This window comes from Nematostella vectensis, chromosome 1 (genome assembly GCF_932526225.1).
Source record: "Nematostella vectensis chromosome 1, jaNemVect1.1, whole genome shotgun sequence".
In the NCBI taxonomy this organism is placed as follows: domain Eukaryota; kingdom Metazoa; phylum Cnidaria; class Anthozoa; order Actiniaria; family Edwardsiidae; genus Nematostella; species Nematostella vectensis.
In genome coordinates this window covers 9715575-9738342 of record NC_064034.1, presented here as the reverse complement: position 1 = coordinate 9738342, position 22768 = coordinate 9715575, and the positions used below count along the sequence as shown (strand labels likewise).

The window sequence follows — 22768 nt, the reverse complement described above, 5'->3', positions numbered from 1 at the left end:
TATAGCCACCCCCCTCTATAAAACTAAGCTTTTTCAAAATTCATTTTTCAATCGAATCCCAAAGGTGTGGAATACACTCCCTGTAGATATACGCACTACGACATCACTACCCTCTTTTAAAAACAAACTAGCAGTCAGATATAGCCAGGCGCTACAAACTACTTTTAATGCCGAAAATGCAATTACATGGAAATCAGTTTGTCCTAAGTGCTGCCGCGCTAGAAATATTCTTTCGCAACCATCCTGTTGCTATTAGCAATTTAGAGTAGGGCTTTTCTCAAATTACTTTTTCTCCATGTTTACCTTCATTTTGTTGTTTTCGTTATTGCCAAATATTTTTTCTTTTATTGTAAAGGGTTACACTTGAGTTGGATTCGTGCTCTTTTGTGTCAACCTTACCGCTATTTCAATATGTGTAATAGTGGTAGAAGCCTTAAAATAAATAAATAAATAAATAAATAAATAAATAAATAAATAAATAAATAAATAAATAAATAAATAAATAAATAAATAAATAAATAAATAAATAAATAAATAAATAAATAAATAAATAAATAAATAAATAAATAAATAAATAAATACATTATCCGTTAAAAAGTGCAAAACCCAATTCAGCCGCCATTTTCCCGAGCATTTCAGTTATATCCGTAGCGTAACATGACGTATAGGGACTACCCACCATTGTGTGGTCCCCCTTGTCTCGCACGGACTCGGAATTGGTAACGTCCCTATATGTCAGGCGCTCAGTTGCTTGTTATGAGCGTCTGTATAGGTCATGGGAACTTTTGTCTCTCCCCCCCCCCCCCTCCCTCCCTATTTGTCACGTCTATATTTGTCAGGTTACGCGGCGGACCACTAATAGACCATTATTATCTCAGCCAATCAGAACGCAGGATTTGAAATAGGTCTCGTACCAGAGGCTCCAGCTTCACCGCGGCGGCAACGTAAATATAGTCGATTGACAAAACAAAAGGGGGATGTGAGGGGAAAACCCTGGAAACGAGGATGAACTTCAGGCTGACGCGGTGGCTAAAATATGCAGCTAGTCACGAAGCCGGTTGACGACACAACGTTTTGTGTTTCCCGATTCTACGTGGAGCCCATATTTTTACACGTTTATTGAGGGCAAAAGTGAGCGCGTGCGTGCGTCCAATTAGTCTGCTTATCAGCCGCTTTAAGTGTGGACTTTAAAAGCACACTAGCATACACACATTGGCACCAGTCGGGCCAAGACGGGACGCTAGATCCCACATGGATCTGAGCTGTGGTTTAAAGCACTTCGTTCGAGTCGAAGTAGCCCTGCAGTTTTTTTGCCGATGAAGTTTAACTGAGGCAAACCGGCTATGCCATGCTGACGGGTCCTAATAAGGACGAAACAGCTGTCCATGGTTGCCGAAATGCACGGGTAATAGACTGTGCTAGCGTCCCGTCTTGGCCCGACTGGTGCCAATGTGTGTATGCTAGTGTGCTTCTAAAGTCCGCTTTAAGTGTCACACAACACTAAAAGCTGCTTCTAAGCAGACTAGCGTCCAATCGCAGCAAAGTAATTTTGCCCTAGCCAATCAGCATTGTGTAATTTTGCCCTGTTTATTACAAAGTAATGTTTGTTTCACCAGAGCGAAGCCATATAACACTTCCATAGGCGCCTCGACGGATACTAAGGTATAGATTTTATTTATGTATTTCATAGTTAGGTATAGGTCACGAATTCTACATAACAACGGAACGAAATAATATTTTTGATACAGAATCATTTTCTCCTGTTCTGTATTTATCGAAAGAAAAAGAGTCATGCATTGATTAGGTGCCAAAAAATGATACATTCGCCCTATCGCCCTATACGCCCCCCCCCCCCCCCCCTATACTGAAACATATGCTATACCATATAAGTAGACCTTTGTTTTAAATCAACCGAGCAAACTGATTGAGCAAACTGGTTGAGTAACGTTATGAATGTCGACAAAGCCTGATAAGCGCTGACAATTGCTCGGGCAGGTTTTTACCGGGAATCGGCGATTTAGACTATTGGCGTGAACGGTATTTGGGTCACCGGAACGGGGTTTGGATCACCGAGAACGGGATGTTTCGCTAAATTATAGTGCGCGAAAATAAAATGTAATAAGGTAGCATTATATTCAAGGTGTGCAGTGTCTAAACACAAAAAATCTTGAGATTGGTTAGATAACATACTCGAAACTGTCATCATAAATATTCAACATGGTTATCTCCGTCTCAGCTTAACAGTCCTCGCGAAGAGCCCGCATTGGACGAATCTGCGGAAGGTGATCTATATATAGCGAAGATACATATTTAAAGGGAGATACGCCAGGGCGAAGACAGATAAACACTTCCACAACGCCTTGAAGGATATTATACTCCAGCCTAAGGTATGTAACAAATTTTAGTTGTGTGTTGAAGTACAATTCACCAATTCTAGATAATCCCGGGACATCATGATGTTTCTAAATTCGTGAAATGTGACCGTAGTCGCCGAGAATTTAAACACGAAGATCGTGTAACGAGAGCGACTGCAAAACAGACTGCAAAACTTGACAGGGGCTGTATTATAATCCCTCCGCATCGATTATAAAGGTTTTTTCGACTTTTTCCGCGTCACGATTTTTACATTTATACGTAGAAATAAACATTGATGTCATTGCGTTTTAGTTTAACCTAGGAGCGTTGATCTATGTATATTAAATCAAATATTCATGAGCAAAGCAAAAGTTAAAACCGTGATTCATGAAAGCTTTTGAAGCTTCCGCGCACCCCCGGATTTTCCAATCCCCTCAATAAGGGGGGGGGGGGGGGGGTATGGATATTTTCTGGAACTACTACACATTCGTGATTCGTGAAAGCCTGAAAAATAACTCCGTAGTTCGTGGTGGGCACTTACTCTTCACCACCCTGTGGTTACAGAGCCTCGAACATACATTGATTAGCTTCCAAAATTTGTGAACACGATATTATTCAATGTTTCTCTTTCGAACATGCACTCATGATCAAATATCTTCTTGGATTATATACAGGACCGTACCCAGGAGTTTTCTTGGGGGTGCGAAATCCGAAAAATTTGACCCAATTTTTCAGGGGTGTATGTGTGTGTGTGTTGGGGGGGGGGGGGGATAGGGGTGAGTTTTCTGATCAAAATCTGACTTCCCCCGAAAAGAACAAAAAGGGATTTTTAACGCTATTGCAGTACCTCCACGGGACGTTTTCTTAACGGATTTGGCTACAAAAACGTGACTTATAGACTTATGACATACCAGAGTGATCTAGAATACTTTTTTTTATCAAATTTGCTATTGTCGGACTTTCTGACGTTGTAGGGTTGGGGATGCACCCCCTGTCCCCCCCCCCCCCTGCGTATGGGATGGGACGGTAGGTATGTCGATAACCGCTGTGGCTTGCTTGAGAAGGTTGCGCTATTTGTCAAGTCGTCAGTTCGCACCCCACACACTCACGGTACTGCCATTTGGGTTAACCGCGCTATGAAAGGAGCGTGCTGCCCAGGGCAGCGACACAACTTGTTGCTCAGCCGTCGGGCTGTCAAGACGTATCGGATTTTCTTATCGAAATTGAATATTTGGTTCCATATAAACTAGCCAAGGTAGATAGAAACATCAAGTTGAGAAAGATGAGGAAGTTATTTGGGTTTTAAAGGACGCATTCAGAGTTTTATTATGAAATGTTGTTTTCAAACTTTTCGAGTTGTGAATAAGGGGCGTTTCTATCCCTTTTATAGCGCGGTTTCGCGTTTAATGGAACGTTATGGAACGTTACCGGCCCGTTCGTTCGCGCGCGTCTAAAAATAGCCTGATCCTCGGAAACGCCGTGACAGTTATATGATGATTGCCCCTACTTATGAGCCCTTGGTGGTAGTGGGTAGGTATGTTGTGTGGTAAGGATAGCAGTATAGAACTGTTGCACATAGTCCTGTAGTCTGACAACATAACAAATCCTATGCTGTTCTGCAGATGCCAAAGACTGTTCTTGTCACGTTCTATTCTAACAAACGGATAATAGAGTTTTACCCCAATGGAGAACTGACCGTGGCAGCACTTCGAGAGAAGTTTTTCAAAACATTCGAAGACGTTATACCCGAAGGTATCACCCCTGATAAAATCTTGTTTCAACGCTTCAGCAAGAAACACGGCGACTGGATTAATCTCACCGATGAAGATCGTGTAAAAAACAAAGACAAAATCAGAGCCGAGCTTAAACAATCACAGGTAAGGTCTTTCTTGTCCGTCCGTCGGTCTGTACATATAATTGTTTGCAAACGGCCAAGCTTTGCATTTTGGCCCTGTGTTATTATTAAAACAATATAAAAATGTGTAAATGTGTAAATTTCAACTCTGATTGGAGCAAGAAATGTAAGAAACACCAGCTTTCCAGGCGGGAAAGGGACTCCATAAAAGTAAATGGGGGTAGGGATCAAACTAGGCTTGATTTTCAGATTGTTTATGTAAGCCCGGAGTACGTGCCCCATTTGTGGGGCCGATGAGGCCTTGCGACGGCTGGAATTAGAGCCTAGGATCAAACTGGCTGTTACAATTTTGATATGTCAGAGACTACCACAGGTAACCCAGTAATAAACTCTGACTGCAGATTGTCTGCTAGAACTAAAGTTTGAGTAGCAGGCCTATTACTTATTTCCCAGATAAGCCCGCCTCATCCTATCAAACCTACTAAAGCATACCGTCTGTGGAACCCGAGCAGTCGAGCTAATGAGAGTCTTCTGAAACTGACAACAAACCCTTGTACTTTGAAATGCGACGGCCACTACTCAGATCCGCCCGCAGGTATTCTTAGTCTTTTCACGATGATATTCCAGGGGCGGAAACAGGGGGAAGGATTGGGTGGATATACACCCCCCCTATTTTAGTAAAAAAAAGTCACTTTGTTTGAAGAAAATAAATGTCTGAGGGACGGGAGGTACTGTGCATGTGCGTTAGCCTGCTTGACTTTGCTGGCGCGACAAATCCAATTCAGAGTGAAGTTATGAAGTATTTTAAGATCTATGTAGTGACCTACCATAAACCACTGTAGTGTCCTACAAAGAACCACTGGATCAGTTATAAGCCGTCCCTATCCGGTCATTATCCACCCCCTATTGGAAATCCTGGATCCGCGCCTGTATTCTGCCGTGGATTGGAAAGAAGCACGGGTGGTCACCATGGTTTAACATCTGGGGCAACTAATGACTTAAACCCCTGCCTTTTTATTCCTCTGTTTTATGTTTGTCTCTGTCTTTCCAAAGGTTTAAAGATACAATTCATGGATGAAAGTACTCCTTCAACAAAATTATACCGACTTCAGTTTGAAGGCAGCAACGACACAAATAAATGGCTGATAACTGGAGTAGGAGAACACAAGGATGTCATTGTTCAGGTTAGGAGTGAAGTCGTGTCAACATCTTTTCAAGTGAAACGCCCTCCCTCTATCCATCCACTATCGCCTCCGATTGACATGGCTTTTCCACCGACACGATACCCAACGCCTTCTTCTCTCCCCAAAGAAAATATGTATTTTTCTCATTTCCAAAGGTTCCTCTGAAGGAAGGACTGAATAAATGGCTTTGCTTGGAAGGTTTTACGTTTAACGAATTTATTTGTATCATTTCAGCCTTTTGATACCAGCACGGGAACGGTCCAAGAAAATCAGAAGTTCGAGCCGTTTTATTTCTATGGAAGCACGCGATTCAGATGTTTTAACGTCGGCGGAAGAAATGATCTGTTCCTTTCTGTTGAAAGCGATGGAAAAGTGACGCTTGCTCAAGGAGGCCCAATTGAATACCCAGTGGCTAGCTCTCTCTTTGGTACTAACGAGCAACCGTAGTAGTTGTGCTGAGAGGCCCCGTAAAAAGAAAAACAAACTCTTTGAGGTATTTGTTAGAAAACATTCGTAAGGTTAAAATGTTCACCCTCTTAAATATTGACTATAAATTCCCTTTTTCTAAATGAGCAATGGTGAATTCCTTTGAAGAGAAGGCCGTAGAATGAAAATAAAAATTATAGAAAGCCCAGAATAAAGCTGATATTTTTGTTTGTTATCATCGTAGAAATAAAACTATGACAAAATCTTTGGTGATAATGGGTTTCTATGATACTGAAGAGAGTGGCAGGGGTTTCCGCAGTGCGCCACGCAAGGTTTTTCCAGAAAAGTTAAGAAATCTTACAGAGAAAGTGAGAAATTCTTCTAATGTCCAGCATCACACAATAAGAGCATTTTTATTGTTGTTGTCCTATGTTGTCCTACTAAATATGTATCTTAGAAGAATACATCATTATCTTTATAATAATATATTAGCTTAAAAAATTCTTTATTAGATTTATCAAAATATCTACTCTTATCTTGTTGAACTTTAAGTTTCTTAAAATGGCGATTCAATTAAAATAGTTTTAAACAAAAAAAATGCGGTTCTTTCAGTGGTATATGAAAACGCAAAACATTTTTTAAATTAAATTAAAATTTCTTTTGAAACGTACCAATTAAATGCAAAATTCCGCGCTGTTAAAAAAAAAAACACATTAAAGCGGCATTGTCACCTGTTTACCTCCAGAGGGCCGACCGTAGCCTCAGCCGACAAGAGACAAAATAATCTATAAAAATCCGCACTATTTAACAGGCCTTCCGCTCTAAATTATCAGTCACGTCCTCAAAGAAACTCCCAATAGACACACACTGCTTTTACAATTTTGAAATATTTTGCATTTTTCTTTAAAAATCATCGGAGAATGTTACGTAATCGACCGGAAGAAAACTGATGGCAATGCGTCTATAAATTAAAACGGTGGTATCAAGCTGATACCTCGCACTCCTAGCGAAGTTGTTCGCCAACCACGTGCTTTATCTCGTCAGCCAAGGAAGGCTGTGCCAGCGACATGACGGAAAAACATGACTTAACGCTTCAAATAAGCTCATTTCAGATCTAATAAGGCGGAAAATTTCTCTAAGTACTTAGTGAGTAATAGCTAAAAAAATATCAAATGCGACTTTTTTAAAATTGATGCGACTTTGTGTAAAGTGTCATTGAAATTTGAGCTTTTCGTCCCTGAGCTCATACATAGCGCAAGGATGATCAAGGAAAAAATATATTAAAAAGCAAAAATCTGGGTATGTGCATTTCGGCCTCGCGTTATTTGTGTTTCAAAAATCAGTCCGGAATACAAGAAACCGATGGCCATTGTTAGAAATTGTGTCTTCTTTCTCTATCTCGAATTGCGAATTTTCCAGGTTGTCCCGTCATGTCCGTGCCAGCAGTTCTGACGGATGTTGAGGCTGTTTGCATAATGTATATATAATCACTCAGTTGTATAAACGAATATCTTATCATCTGTTCCTAAATAAAACATATTCCTCTAAAATATCGTTTTATCGAGAAATTGTATCACGTCCCTTCCCTTCTAAATAGGAAATTTAAACTAATACTAAATTAGTATACTAATTGGTATTGGCTATTTCTCATCTGATTGGCTACTCAAATTGCTATCAGACCGTTGCTTGTCATCTGACTGGTTGCTTAGACAGCTCTCTGACCGTTGCTTGTTGTCCAATGGCTCTGTGATGTCCTCGGGAATCGTCTCTGCTTTGACTGCATACGACAAGTGATGAGTCCACCTGCAGAGAGAGTAAGACACAGAACGATTATACACCAGCAACAGCGAGCATATGCATGAGGTGTCAATAAGAACCCTGACGACGGTAACGACTATGGCAGGAGATGACGAAGATCGTCATGATGATGATGATGACGAGCACGACGACGACGATGATGATAACGATGTCATGGTGATAACAATGGAAACAACTGTGACGATAATGACTAAGCAGGGCCGTAGCAGGGGTTGGGGCCCTTGGGATACGCCCCCCCCTCCCCCCCAATATTTTCAAACATTTTTGGGAAATGACCAGTAGGGACGTGGCTGTGCCCTCTGTACCGTGCACCGAATTCCCTTCCCCCCACCCCCACCCCACAAATAAATGAAAATTATGATGATTATGATAACAGGAATTCTGTAAACGATAATGGCAACGAAAAGATAATGACGATAAATGAGTGGCGATGACGTCGACAGAAATGGCGAAGACGACGCTAACGATGATGTGGTGGGGGGTAACAAGGATTTTGACCATGACAATGATAATAACAGCACGTAGTTTGTAAAGGGGCAGGTCAACAGGCATAGAAAGCATATGAAACTATAAGATCTCACTTCTCTTCAACAGCAAAAGACAGCTTTTGGGCGGTCGAGTAGAGGGGGGCACCCCCCACTGCGCCCTCCACTAGCAGACTAGAATACCGATTTATTACCTTTTCAAACTGTTCTCATTTTCAGCAGCGAAGAAATGAACTACGACATTCTTATGGTGGAGCTTGATCACCATCTTCTTCTCAATGCTATCTGCCTAAGAAATGAGGAGGCAAAGCGCTCATGTCAATATATGAGTACAAACCCTTGAAAGAGCCCCAGTCAGCCACACCTTTGTTATACTCTTTTCTTCAATAATGAAAGACACATTATGCAAGAAAATCACGAAATTATCACCTAAAAACAAAGCTTTATCATTCATTTACTAAATTCAATTGAAAATATCACAATTGCTTCCAAAATTCAGCCGATGGAAATGGATGCTTTTTCATACTTACATAGTAATGTGCTAGGATAACAAAATGGCGGCTGACAGGGCCTGTGTATTCTGTGGTGTTCGGCTAAATGGACATGACTTACCAGATTGGGTTGGTCCACGGTGTAACCTGGGAGAGGCAAACTAAACGCTGCCTTTGTGTCCTGGCGATAAACAAAATACAAGCGTTAGGACGGGCAGAGCAGAAACTCGGTGGAATAGCACAACACGCCGGACCCAACGGGCCATAGTCCAGACCTGGACTCTCTTTGCGCTCGACATTTGTTCTCGGGCGGCGACAAACGATATTCTGGGTATGGGCGACGGGCGGAATCGCTGAACATGCCAGAATAAGCGACGAGCGACAAACGACAATCTGAATATGAGCGACTTGGCGGAATGTACAACATGCTACAGACAACGACCGACATGCGACAAGGACAATGCAACTTGCTCAATTGTGCGTTTTAGGGGAATCTCACAACATGCTAAATAGATTGGTGGACACGCGCATCCAAAATGGCGGGCCACAGCTGATCCAAAATGCGAGCGAAGGGGTATTTGATTCTAGCGCCAATTTGACTATAACACTCTGACAGCATTTTCTATGGCTTCGTCTGTAAACTCCACTTCGTACGCCATTTTTTATCAGCTGTGGCCCGCCAGTCTGTGGCATTTTATTGCGCGAGCAACATCGTGGAAACGGTCTTTTGCGAACTCATAACTTTTCACGGAACTTGGTAATCTCTACTTCACCTTTCTTGCTTTGTAGGAGTAGAACACGAAGTTGTCAGAAAGCACACACCACCGTTTGACCCAGTGCTTCTCCACACTACCCCGATACTCCAAGAAGCCAGACAAAAGGACTTTATCTTTCACTGCCAGCCTACGGGTATCTATCGATGCCGTTTTTTGCTCGATGGGTGTTTTTTTGACCCCATGAACTAGGATCTCGCGGCAGGATCGGCATACCCTGCAGAGTTTGCCGTCACGGTACTCGAGGGGGGCTTTATTGTGGGAGCACGCATTGCAGTAAATACCGCCGCAAGCACGGCAATGGTGACGGCGGCGTGTCAGCGTGAACAGCGCGTCACACAACATGCACATGGTCACGGATTCGTCACGGATCCACGCCGGTGCTTTGGTACCAAGCTCATTATCACGTAATGAGTCGCGCACAGTGCTGTCCTTCTCTTCGTTGACTCGCTTGTAGCTTTCCATTTTTCGCTTCCACTCTGCAATGACGTCACTCACTGCCTTTATCCATTGTTCCTTTTCGTCCTCAGTCTCCGCGGAGAAGTCCACGACTCTCTGCTTGCTGGTGATGCGGAAGGTGTTGGGTTCATCGATGTCCTCTCCAGCGTCCCCGACTGCCATTCCATCCACGTCCATTGTTATTCTCATCTTTAACTTTCCGGTAGGAAACTTGGAGCAGCACAATAGCTTGTCGTTAAACTAAAAATCAGGTATCGTGTTAAACTCATTTAGACGCTTTCTACTACGTACTGTCCTTAATGCAACTCTGATTCCCTTACATAATCGTTACGATCGGGGCGGCTGCACTTAAGCAATCCATAATCCATTGTTCTAAGTGGGGAAAACAATCGGTTCAGTGCACCGGCAAATTGGGAAGAACGTTGTCCAAAATGGCCAAAGTAACAAGCAGAGCCTCGATTTCCGACAGCCTTCTTCCAAATACCGAAATGGCGTTATAAATAAAAATAACAGCTCACCAAAATAAGGTATCGGTCCTGCTGTCCAACATGCTTGCGGGCGGACACTTTACGTATTACCCCCTCCTTCACGAATTCCTGTGGATAACAATGAGTCAGACAAAAGAGAGATTTTCTGACTGCCCCCATAGTCTTGCCATTAAGCCCAGTTACTGAGATCAAGCGCGTGACAAGTTCAGGACGACTGATGACTTACCCTACTGGGTGTAATAATATCAGATTGCTCAAGCAGTCTCTCCTGAATCTCAAGCAACTTTTGGAAGCGTTCCTGCAAATAAAAAGAACCAAATAAAATTTATTTTTCAAACTTGCGAACATTTTGTAAGGTTCAACAGAAGTAAAGCTCACCGTCTTCTTCATTATCTCATTGGACTGCTGTGCAGCTTTGGAAACAATCGCCAGGGCGTCTTCAAAAACAAATATGGAAGTTAAAACGTGTCCCCGAAGTTCACCACCTCCACTTAGCGTAGATACAGACTGTACCAAAGTGTACTTATATCATAAGCGTAAGTATGTGGGTAGCACAACAGCCATCGCCACTCCCTCACCTCTCATGACAGAGATACAAGACAATTTTACTCTGACTCTCTATCGAGAAAATAAAAACATTTCGTGGCCAAACTATAGCCTCGTTTGTCTCAAGAAAAAGCCATTGGTAAAAACGCAATGCATCCGTCAATACGTTTTGATTGTGGTAGTCTTACGAAGCCGTAGTGGCGCATAAGTTATATTGTAAAACATCTTTATCACATAATCACTTGCTTACCTTTTGTGGCATTAACATCAGGTGAATCCTCGGGCAACTTGTTGATGTAGTCAGTGAGTAGCAGCTTGTAACGTGGAACTCTTTGGATTGGCTCTAACATGTGATGTTGAAGCGTGAGGTTCTCACTTTCTGGGCTTCTCTGGTTGACGGGAACAAAAATGTTGCAATAAGAACGTTTATTATTTATTTCAAGACCATGCATTTTAACGAATGGCAACTTTCATTATTATATACCTGAATTTCGTTGATGACGGATGCAAACTTTGGCAGTTTCTTTAACCAGACAGAAACCGTCTCATTTGCCTTATCGAAGTTGCCAACATATGCGCTGTACATCTAAGTGAAAGATTTGTTTATTGGTGAGCTCTATGCCCAGTTCTTACACCTTTACAATGTATTTACTGTATATATAGCGACATCTAGGGTAATTATCAACTCCTAGGGGAGACATGGCGTAGAGCCGCGCCTATCACGACTCCGTTGTCTCAACGACACGCGCCTCCCCATGCCAATCTCTTCCCAGCCACACACTTGCATCCCCATGCCACTCTCTTCCCAGTCCCACACTTGCGTCCCCATGCCGCTCTCGTCCCAGCCCCACACTTGCAGCCCCATGCCAATCTCTTCCCAGTCCCACGCTTGCGTCCCCATGCCGCTCTCTTCCCAGTCACACACTTCCCTCCCCATGCCGCTCTCGTCCCAGCCCCACACTTGCGTCCCCATGCAACTCTTATCCCATCCCCACACTTGCATCCCCATGCCGCTCTCTTCCCAGCCCCACACTTGCATCCCCATGCCGCTCTCTTCCCAGCCCCACACTTGTGTCCCCGTGCCACTCTCTTCCCAGACCCACACTTGCAGCCCCATGCCAATCTCTTCCCAGCCCCACACTTGCATCCCCATGCCGCTCTCTTCCCAGCCCCACGCTTGCATCCCCATGCCACTCTCGTCCCAGACCCACACTTGCGTCCCCATGCCACTCTCTTCCCATCCCCACACTTGTGTCCCCGTGCAACTCTCATCTGATCTCCACACTTGCATCCCCACGCCACTCTCATCTCATCCCCACACTTGCATCCCCATGCCACTCTCGTCCCATCCACACACTTGCATCCCCATGCCGCTCTCTTCCCAGCCCCACACTTGTGTCCCCATGCCGCTCTCTTCCCAGCCCCACACTTGTGTCCCCATGCCAATTACTTCCCAGCCCCACACTTGCGTCCCCATGCAACTCTCATCCCATCCCCACACTTGCGTCCCCATGCCGCTCTCTTCCCAGCCCCACACTTGCGTCCCCATGCAACTCTCATCCCAGCCCCACACTTGCGTCCCCATGCCGCTCTCTTCCCAGCCACACACTTGTGTCCCCGTGCAACTCTCGTCCCAGCCCCACACTTGCGTCCCCATGCCACTCTCTTCCCAGCCCCACACTTGTGTCCCCGTGCAACTCTCGTCCCAGCCCCACACTTGCGTCTCAATGCAACTCTCGTCCCATCCCCACACTTGCATCCCCATGCCAATCTCTTCCCAGCCCCACACTTGTGTCCCCATGCCGCTCTCGTCTCATCCCCACACTTGCGTCCCCATGCCGCTCTCTTCCCAGCCCCACACTTGTGTCCCCATGCAACTCTCGTCCCAGCCCCACACTTGCGTCCACATGCATTTCTCATCCCATCCCCACACTTGCATCCCCATGCAACTCTCTTCCCAGCCCCACACTTGCGTCCCCATGCCGCTCTCTTCCCAGCCCCACGCTTGCGTCCCCATGCAACTCTTATCCCATCCCCACACTTGCATCCCCATGCCGCTCTCTTCCCAGCCCCACGCTTGCGTCCCCATGCCACTCTCTTCCCAGCCCCACACTTGCGTCCCCATGCCGCTCTTGTCCCAGCCCCACACTTGCATCCCCATGCCGCTCTCTTCCCAGCCACACACTTGTGTCCCCGTGCAACTCTCGTCCCAGCCCCACACTTGTGTCCCCATGCCGCTCTCTTCCCAGCCACACACTTGTGTCCCCATGCCACTCTCATCCCAGCCCCACACTTGCGTCTCCATGCAACTCTCATCCCAGCCCCACACTTGCATCCCCATGCAACTCTCGTCCCAGCCCCACACTTGCGTCCCCATGTCACTCTCTTCCCAGTCCCACACTTGCGTCCCCATGCCACTCTCATCCCAGCCCCACACTTGCGTCCCCATGTCACTCTCTTCCCAGCCCCACGCTTGCGTCCCCATGCAACTCTCATCCCAGCCCCACACTTGTGTCCCCATGCCACTCTCTTCCCAGTCCCACACTTGCGTCCCCATGCCACTCTCATCCCAGCCCCACACTTGCGTCCCCATGCCACTCTCGTCCCTTCCCCACACTTGCGTCCCCATGCCGCTCTCTTCCCAGCCACACACTTGCGTCCCCATGCCACTCTCGTCCCATCCCCACACTTGCGTCCCCATGCCGCTCTCTTCCCAGCCCCACGCTTGCGTCCCCATGCAACTCTTATCCCATCCCCACACTTGCATCCCCATGCCGCTCTCTTCCCAGCCCCACGCTTGCGTCCCCATGCCACTCTCTTCCCAGCCACACACTTGCATCCCCATGCCGCTCTCTTCCCAGCCCCACGCTTGCGTCCCCATGCCACTCTCGTCCCATCCCCACACTTGCGTCCCCATGCCGCTCTCTTCCCAGCCACACACTTGTGTCCCCATGCCACTCTCGTCCCTTCCCCACACTTGCGTCCCCATGCCGCTCTCTTCCCAGCCACACACTTGTGTCCCCATGCCACTCTCTTCCCAGTCACACACTTGCGTCCCCATGCCGCTCTCTTCCCAGCCACACACTTGTGTCCCCATGCCACTCTCTTCCCAGTCACACACTTGCGTCCCCATGCCGCTCTCTTCCCAGCCCCACACTTGCGTCCCCATGCCGCTCTCTTCCCAGCCACACACTTGTGTCCCCATGCCACTCTCGTCCCAGTCACACACTTGTGTCCCCATGCCACTCTCGTCCCAGTCACACACTTGCGTCCCCATGCCGCTCTCTTCCCAGCCCCACACTTGCGTCCCCATGCCACTCTCGTCCCTTCCCCACACTTGCGTCCCCATGCCGCTCTCTTCCCAGCCACACACTTGCGTCCCCATGCCACTCTCGTCCCATCCCCACACTTGCGTCCCCATGCCGCTCTCTTCCCAGCCCCACGCTTGCGTCCCCATGCAACTCTTATCCCATCCCCACACTTGCATCCCCATGCCGCTCTCTTCCCAGCCCCACGCTTGCGTCCCCATGCCACTCTCTTCCCAGCCACACACTTGCATCCCCATGCCGCTCTCTTCCCAGCCCCACGCTTGCGTCCCCATGCCACTCTCGTCCCATCCCCACACTTGCGTCCCCATGCCGCTCTCTTCCCAGCCACACACTTGTGTCCCCATGCCACTCTCGTCCCTTCCCCACACTTGCGTCCCCATGCCGCTCTCTTCCCAGCCACACACTTGTGTCCCCATGCCACTCTCGTCCCTTCCCCACACTTGCGTCCCCATGCCGCTCTCTTCCCAGCCACACACTTGTGTCCCCATGCCACTCTCTTCCCAGTCACACACTTGCGTCCCCATGCCGCTCTCTTCCCAGCCCCACACTTGCGTCCCCATGCCGCTCTCTTCCCAGCCACACACTTGTGTCCCCATGCCACTCTCGTCCCAGTCACACACTTGTGTCCCCATGCCACTCTCGTCCCAGTCACACACTTGCGTCCCCATGCCGCTCTCTTCCCAGCCCCACACTTGCGTCCCCATGCAATACTCATCCCAGCCCCACACTTGCATCCCCATGCTGCTCTCTTCCCAGCCCCACGCTTGCGTCCCCATGCAACTCTCGTCCCAGCCCCACACTTGCGTCCCCATGTCACTCTCGTCCCATCCCCACACTTGCGTCCCCATGCCGCTCTCTTCCCAGCCCCACACTTGTGTCCCCATGCCACTCTCTTCCCAGTCCCACACTTGCGTCCCCATGCCACTCTCATCCCAGCCCCACACTTGCGTCCCCATGCCACTCTCGTCCCTTCCCCACACTTGCGTCCCCATGCCGCTCTCTTCCCAGCCACACACTTGCGTCCCCATGCAACTCTCATCCCAGCCCCACACTTGCATCCCCATGCCACTCTCGTCCCAGCCCCACACTTGCGTCCCCATGCCACTCTCTTCCCAGCCCCACGCTTGCGTCCCCATGCAACTCTCATCCCAGCCCCACACTTGCATCCCCATGCCACTCTCGTCCCAGCCCCACACTTGCGTCCCCATGCCACTCTCGTCCCAGACCCACACTTGCATCCCCATGCAACTCTCTTCCCAGCCCCACACTTGCGTCCCCATGCCACTCTCTTCCCAGCCCCACACTTGCGTCCCCATGCAACTCTTATCCCATCCCCACACTTGCATTCCCATGCCGCTCTCTTCCCAGCCCCACGCTTGCGTCCCCATGCCAATTTCTTCCCAGCCCCACACTTGCGTCCCCATGCCGCTCTCGTCCCAGACCCAAACTTGCGTCCCTATGCTGCTCTCTTCCCAGCCCCACACTTGCGTCCCCATGCAACTCTCATCCCAGCCCCACACTTGCATCCCCATGCCGCTCTCGTCCCAGCCCCACGCTTGCATCCCCATGCTGTTCTTGAAATCTACACACTATCAGCCGGATGGCGATTTGATAAATCATATGGAACAGTACAGTACCTGAGAATGATTTGATTTATCATATGGAATAGTACAGAACCTCAGAATGATTTGATTTATCAGAAGGAATAGTACAGTACCTGAGAATAATTTGATTTATCAGACGGAATAGTACAGTACCTGAGAATAATTTGATTTATCATATGGAATTGTACAGAACCTCAGAATGATTTGATTTATCAGACGGAATAGTACAGTACCTGAGAATAATTTGATTTATCAGACGGAATAGTACAGTACCTGAGAATAATTTGATTTATCAGACGGAATAGTACAGTACCTGAGAATAATTTGATTTATCATATGGAATAGTACAGTACCTTTAAGAATGGTGCAAGGGTCTTTAAAATATCTCCTAAGGTGTTATTTGTAGTCCTGAATACAAAGACAAAAAGCTATATTATCCAGCAGTTATTGGGGTCTGAGTCAATAGCCAATGAGGTCGAAGTTGGAATTCAAGGTGTACTTTAAGCCTTTACTTTTCACCCATCCCTTATAAAACAACACAGTGTTGGACTTAATATATTCAGGTGCTCGTAAGTAAAGGCAAACAACTTCCCTAATTTCTATTATTAATAGGAGTGTCTCAAAGTTTCCACATTTTTAGACACAAGACATGCTGTCCTTTAAAACATTTGGGCTCAAAACTCACCACTGGGCCATTCTCTCCTCTAGTTTTGGTAGCAAGAAGTCACTGTGAAACTTATGGATGCTCCCAATGTTGGCAAATATGTCTTGCATAACCTCTGGTGTAATTAATCCTGGAGCACAGCATTCAGTATCCAGCCGAGCAAAAAACACCTACGATAAAAACAAAAAACAAATAGTTTTTAGAAGCATTGAAAATAACCATACAAGGAACTGTTTTGTCTGTGCTCTTGTTAACCGTGAAAGCTCTTTCATGCTATTATACAACTGGTTAAAATGGAGCACACTCAGTGGACCCGCCTATTGATGTCAAGGTAATATTCCAGGAATATTCCAAGAAATTTGCTGTTATGACTTATTATAAGGACATCCACATGATGTCAAAAGAAGAAAGGATTAAATTAAATATTGATTTTATCAGGAGTCAGTTGAGCGAGAGGGAGGGTTGATGTTACAGCGTGGGAATAATAGAATTTAATCGATTAAAAAAAAGTACATACTGTACCTTGTCAAGCAGACGAAGTCTTTTAACATACCTGAAAACCAATATTTGAGCATCAAAATACTCTGTGACTGAGAAGAAAGCCTTTTAAATTTCAAACTAGTCTCAATAAAAATAGGAGGTCTGAGCAAATGCACTTTGTAATACCTGATGCACTGTGTAATATCTTTTGACACACTTTATAATAACTTTTAACACATTTTGAAATAATTCTTGAGTGCTTTGATAAAACCGAATTCCTTCAGTGCTTCAGGTATTACATAGTGTGTCAGGTATTACACAGTGCATCATTTATTGTTTGCATGTCAGGGTAATATGGCTTAATAGAAAAGGCCTATAGTCAGGGGGAGGGAAATATGGGACAAACTTCCCCACTAGAGTGGATGTGGGGCTTGGTACTCACGCTCTTTCAGTCGTTAGAATCTCGTGGGCAATGTTGTAGAGCTTCTTACTTCTTGCATCAGGAAAAACCTGTAAACAAATTGACAAAACACGTACAATACAGCATTATAATCACACAGCAAAAGAAAAGTGTTGAAAAATGCAATAGCCATTTGATTGTGATAAGGGGTGGGTGAGAATGCAAAGAGAAATGACTGTAAAAAAAGATCTCCATCTGCATGAGCCAAGACAAAAAAAGGACTAATAAGGTACAATCATGTTATATTATTGTATGATATTGATATGCTATAAATCAACACAAGGTTGAAAAATGTTGAACGCTGATGCTTCAAGCATTAGCTCTTCGTCAGAGCAAAAGAGGCCACCTAGTTATTCTACAGCTTGTCTGTAGTTTTTCTAGTTATACCAAGTTATGTGATAGATCCAATACATACCAAATCCAGCTCTTGTTTTTTATTCCTGTCTTCTCCAAGGGTAGCATTATCATCATCCTCATCATCAAACTCATCAGAGTCCCAGCCATCGCTATCATCACTATTGGCAACAACATCATATGGATCCTCATGTTTTAGCTCAACATTCTCATATGGATAAACAGGTTTTGGGCTCTCACTGGGGCCATTAGAAAGTTCAACATTTTCATAGGGATTAGTTTTTGATGAGGGATTTTCCAAGACATTTTCATAGGGATGAGGATATTTCTTTTGAGTGCCATCACATATTGAATCCTTGGCTTGACATTCAAGACTTCCATCTTGATTTTCTTTACTGTCTTCCATGATTTGGTATTTTTTATCAATTGCATCCTCACAAGGTTTTTCACTTTGTTCTACATCATCATACTCATGTACTTCCCTACATTCAACATCATCATACACATGTACATCGCTACATTCAACATCATCATACTCATGGCCTGTTTCACATTTAATTTCTTGGACAGAAAAGTCATCAAATTTCTCTTTATCTATCGAAAGGTAAAATACTGTCCCTTTTGAAGCACTACCAAGCTGATTTAAATCAGACTCACATTTTTCTTCTGCAGGAGAGTAAAGATCAGCATGTTGATCATGTTTTTGAGTGACTTGAACTTCCTGTGTGTGTGATGGGAGATATTTTGAAGAAATGGTTTCTTTATCTAAATATGTGACTAGACTAGGTCTAAGACTTGTATAAGCCTCATTTTTTATTATTTTTTTCTTACGATTTCTTGGTGGTGGACAGGGCTTTTCTGTTGTTGTTTCTGGATCAAGCACAGTTTGATTGGATTCTTTATCAGAGTTAGTTACCCTAATCTCTTTCTGTTTTATCTCCTGCAATGATGGCTTTGGTTTCAATGTTGGTTTAGGTGAAATTGCTGGTTTGATAGCCAAGGAAGGCTTAGGGGCTATGCTTGGTTTAGGCGGAGGAGATGGCTTAAATGGCTTACTGGGTGGTGATGGCTTTGGGGTAAGCTGTTTCTGGGCAGTCAATGGACTGCTTTTAGTATCTTCAAAGACATCCTGTTTATCTGTGCTGTCAAAGTGAGGTATTACTGGGGTGTCTGAGTTTATCTTTACTGGATTAGGCAGTTTTCTTCTTTTGTTTCCCTTATGAAGGGGATTCAAGAACTCCTCAGTTTGCTGTTCCTTAAACAGGTCATCCACTTTAGCGGCTTGCGAGAATCTAGATCTAATATCTTGGAATTTGTCTGCATCAGGTTCATAAAACACTGCCCTGCCTTCAGTAGAAGAACATTCAGGTTTTACTTTCTGTTCAAATTTTCCTTTACTAGGCTTTTTTCCTCCATTGTCCATTGAAAAAAGACCAAGTTGACTGGATATAACTAAAGTTCCAGGGATATCAAGATCAGAATAGGATCTTGATAGCCTCACATAATCCTCGATTTTGGATTTTCTCTTCTTCTCAAATCTATCCTCAACTGATTCATATTCTGCAGTGTTGTCTTTCTTTGTCTTAGCTGTTTGCTTAGGGTTTGGTTCTGGCTTGCTTCTCAAGAGACCAGCCTTCAGTCGAGCAAGACTACTGGATGCCATCACATCATTGCAATCTATACAAAGGATGTTATTGGAGTTACATGGAGTTACCCTTAAAACCAGGGAAACTACAATTGTGAATTTAACAGAATGATAATATGTGCAATCAGCTAACTTTTGCCCCAATAATTTCTGCATTGTCTTGTAATTAGTTAAATGCTGATATAAGCTTTTTCAGGCTAGTCCAATGTTCAAATAAGGGCCCATTTGCAGTAAAGCAAAAAGTTTTGACAATTCTTAACAATTTTTTCTATCTCTGATCTTGGGAACCACGCTTGCACTTAGCATTTGTGAATTTCCTACACCAATAAAAAATCCATCCATTGTGAGAATGGCAGCAATCTACTGGGTAGGCACATCTTTATGGTTGATGACATAAATCTGATGAGTGAGTGCTGTCAAGAAATTTTCACACTACTAAGAGGCAAGACACACTGGCTTCTTTGAAGTTCAGTTCAGTCTCACAATTTTGGACGGGTTTAATTGTTTGCATTAAAACTGCTTGTTTTGGCAGATATTTTTGCAAAACTAACAGAATTTTGGCAAGTGCAAACAGGCACTAACAGGGCTAAAGGTGCAGATCTTCAGGGCTGTAGCCAGCATTTGATGCAAGTGAGGCATTCGCCTTGGTAAAATTTTGATGTTTAGTGTTTCACAATTGAAAAGTACGAGATTTCTTGGATTTATCATCCTGTGGCTAGCTTTTCCTCGGTAAAATTTTGATTCTGGCTACAGGCCTGATCTTAACGATACCGTAGACCCAAATGGCTTCATTTCGGGTGAAATTTTTTTATTATGCCATTCGATGACAATATGCACACTATAGATGTTAGCAAAAAAATACCACCAAAATCTTAAATACTCCGCCAGATATTCAAGAAAAACCGAATTCGAACGAGTGTAGCATTACTCTCGAAGGCGTCAATAATCCCATAATCCTGTTTAATTAGCTCAAAGTCCTGCGATCAACATCCGGGGAACTTTTACGGCTTTTCCCTCTAATTAGCATACAAGCGCGTCAGTATAATTATCGACGTTTTATCCAAGATTTATCCGTATTTATATCAACTTTATAAGCGTTTACTCTAAATTTTGCATAGTTGTAAACGACACCAAGATTAAGTAAGAATGCTTGGCTTTCTTCGAAGAAGGCTAAGCGAGAAAGAAAGCCCAAAACATAGAGTTGTCTCCTTTCGCGGTCTTTTTAATTTTTTCACACTCTTCTTTTCTTCGGTGCAAGCTCGCTTCGGTCTAGGCATCTTCCTTCACTTGCACGGCTAGCGCTATGACATTTGAGCGCCTAAGAGTTTTCCCGCTGCGTGTAGAGCGTGCAATGTGATTGGTTGCCTTACGTGGCTTTACTTGCTCTTCGTCTGTCATTACTGTCACGCTGCCTCTAATGTTTACACAACTTCAATCCCCGATATCTCGCAATCAAATTTCACTCCATCTTACCCTAAATATGTGAATTAAAGGTACACTTTTAACCGCCCGATTCCTGGGCAACTTGGCAAGCGTCTAGTATAGATATTGTTCTGTCACACCGTGCCGCGGATAATCAATAGCTTTTTTTGCTACAGACTTTATTAGTGCGTTGTAGCCAAAGAAGCAAAATTATAACTTTGACCCTTGATTATTAATCAACGAGGCTATGTGACGTCAAATGTAGACACGGTTTGTCAGTTCAGTACATGATGAAAGATATAAAGCAGATCCCGGGAGGTTACCCGCTTTTGGTGTGTATAAATAATTTGCATGTTTAAAAGTGGTCGATTTCGCACTTCCGACCAGGAAAAAGCACTCAAAATTAAGCGCGTATAAAAATAACGATCTTAGGAGGAAAGTACAATCATTAAGCTTTAAATTGATATATAGTTTGTTGGCATTTTCTTTAATCCGACGCGAGCGTGAGCGATTTTGTCTACGGTATACTTGGAATATATATCAAGCTATTCCATAGGTATCAATGGAATTTAAACAGACACTTAACAACAAGTACTCAATATCAAATGAGTTTCATGAGGTATAAATTTGCAAGACATTTTTCTTAGAATTTATTACTGTAAGTACTGTAAGTCTTACTGTACTCATTAGGGACCTTAAGCACGCGAAAACCTAAAACGCGGATGTTGAAAACCAAGAAGGCAAAAACCTAGAATGCGGACATTGGATTCGAGTGCGCCCTGTCCTGGATGTTCCAACTACGTTGTCAACAACGTGAAAAGTGGGCTAGCCAGGTAGTTGAAAGCATAGTTGGAACGCTGAGAACGGCGCCAAGCAAATCCAACGTCCGAGGCGTTTTACGTTTTGCATGCTTCAGTTCCCTATTCTATTTTGCTCACCATACGGAAGTAAATGGTTCTCTTAAGTGCTTTCACTTGTGAATTATATTTCAAAAGGCACAGGATGTCACTAATGATGTTCATCAGGGGATTCCCAAATTCAAAATGTCATTCCAACAGCGATATAAGATAAAAAGCGGGTTGGATATCTTCAAATTTCATAATAAAATAAGAGGCTTAAGGAAGTAAGTCAATGTTTTCAGGTAATTTCTTTCAAAGCAATTCACGTTACGGTTTGTGGATACTTACTCACGGAAATAAAAGAAAAAGCACGCTACACACACGAACTACATTAAAAGTGCAGTGAAGCCTCAACGGGGACCATTTACTTACACAATTAGATGATTGATCTCATTTCCTGTTGACAATGTGGAGACGATTGTCTTCTCTAGCGCCTGCCGTTATCCTTTTTGTACAAGATAGATAACGGTTAAACATGTACAGCTGTTGGAATTTCGCATATTAATCTGTTTTACGACTTGTAGAAGACTTATAAGTTTGATCAGGTCGGATTTCAATGGGTAAATCTTGTGGTTTCGTAGATTTCCATGATCAAAACATTTGTAATGTAATACTCCGCGCTGAAGCGAAGCTGAAATGTTCCTACTAGTACTCAGGCCCTCTCACTGAAAAATCCAACAGGGCTACTAGATTACAAAACTCAACTCTTATTTATGCCTATGAAAAGCAATTTAGATATGTTTAGATGAAAAAGTAGTAATCTGCTGGGGCCGGTTGCACAAAGCGTGGATAAGTTATCCGCCGGATAGGCGCTAACCGCCGGATAAAATCCCTATCCAGCGAATAGTTATCCGGCCCCAGTACAATTCAGAGGCAAAAATAAAACATATTTAGAAACTTAAAGTAGACTTATATAGGCTTTGTGCAACCGGCCCCTGAAGAAATACCACGAAAGCTTGAAGAATGGGAGATCAACTCGTAGCTTGACCTTAAATTATGACAGCATCTTTATGGTAGTGGGCTTCCTGTGG

At 44.6% G+C, this 22768-nt stretch overlaps 2 protein-coding genes across 2 annotated transcripts; one reads left to right on the top strand and one right to left on the bottom strand.

The window, feature by feature from the left end:
- The first annotated feature begins 1524 nt into the window (after window positions 1-1524).
- LOC116603737 lies at window positions 1525-6083 on the top strand. Its single transcript, XM_048725077.1, has 6 exons — window positions 1525-1662; window positions 2237-2387; window positions 3978-4232; window positions 4664-4805; window positions 5264-5394; window positions 5629-6083. Exons 3-6 carry the CDS (start codon window positions 3978-3980, stop codon window positions 5839-5841), a joined length of 741 nt encoding a protein of 246 aa, XP_048581034.1. The 5' UTR covers window positions 1525-1662; window positions 2237-2387; the 3' UTR covers window positions 5842-6083.
- A 1136-nt stretch (window positions 6084-7219) lies between these two features.
- On the bottom strand, window positions 7220-22737 carry LOC5520329 (FYVE, RhoGEF and PH domain-containing protein 1). The gene is made up of 15 exons (XM_001640198.3): window positions 22110-22737; window positions 17833-19448; window positions 17400-17467; window positions 17000-17030; window positions 16499-16647; window positions 16167-16221; window positions 11365-11466; window positions 11131-11269; window positions 10713-10771; window positions 10561-10632; window positions 10365-10442; window positions 9388-10086; window positions 8736-8795; window positions 8318-8412; window positions 7220-7623 (listed from the first exon to the last, which is right to left on the bottom strand). The coding sequence occupies exons 2-15, from the start codon at window positions 19432-19434 to the stop codon at window positions 7461-7463; spliced, it is 3372 nt and encodes a 1123-aa protein (XP_001640248.3). The 5' UTR covers window positions 19435-19448; window positions 22110-22737; the 3' UTR covers window positions 7220-7460.
- Window positions 22738-22768: the final 31 nt, after the last annotated feature.

What these genes read in the sequence shown, in the direction of transcription:
- LOC116603737 (XM_048725077.1), top strand. Translation starts at nt 3,978, where the DNA reads ATGCCAAAGACTGTTCTTGTCACGTTCTATTCTAACAAACGGATAATA. An exon ending in CCGAGCTTAAACAATCACAG is followed by an intron (nt 4,233 to 4,663) that starts GTAAGGTCTTTC and finishes CTTATTTCCCAG; the next exon opens with ATAAGCCCGCCTCATCCTAT. An exon ending in ACAAGGATGTCATTGTTCAG is followed by an intron (nt 5,395 to 5,628) that starts GTTAGGAGTGAA and finishes GTATCATTTCAG; the next exon opens with CCTTTTGATACCAGCACGGG.
- LOC5520329 (XM_001640198.3), bottom strand. Translation starts at nt 19,434, where the DNA reads ATGGCATCCAGTAGTCTTGCTCGACTGAAGGCTGGTCTCTTGAGAAGC. An exon ending in CCGTCATCAACGAAATTCAG is followed by an intron (nt 11,270 to 11,364) that starts GTATATAATAAT and finishes CCCGTCAACCAG; the next exon opens with AGAAGCCCAGAAAGTGAGAA. An exon ending in ACTCCTACAAAGCAAGAAAG is followed by an intron (nt 8,796 to 9,387) that starts GTGAAGTAGAGA and finishes GTTTATCGCCAG; the next exon opens with GACACAAAGGCAGCGTTTAG.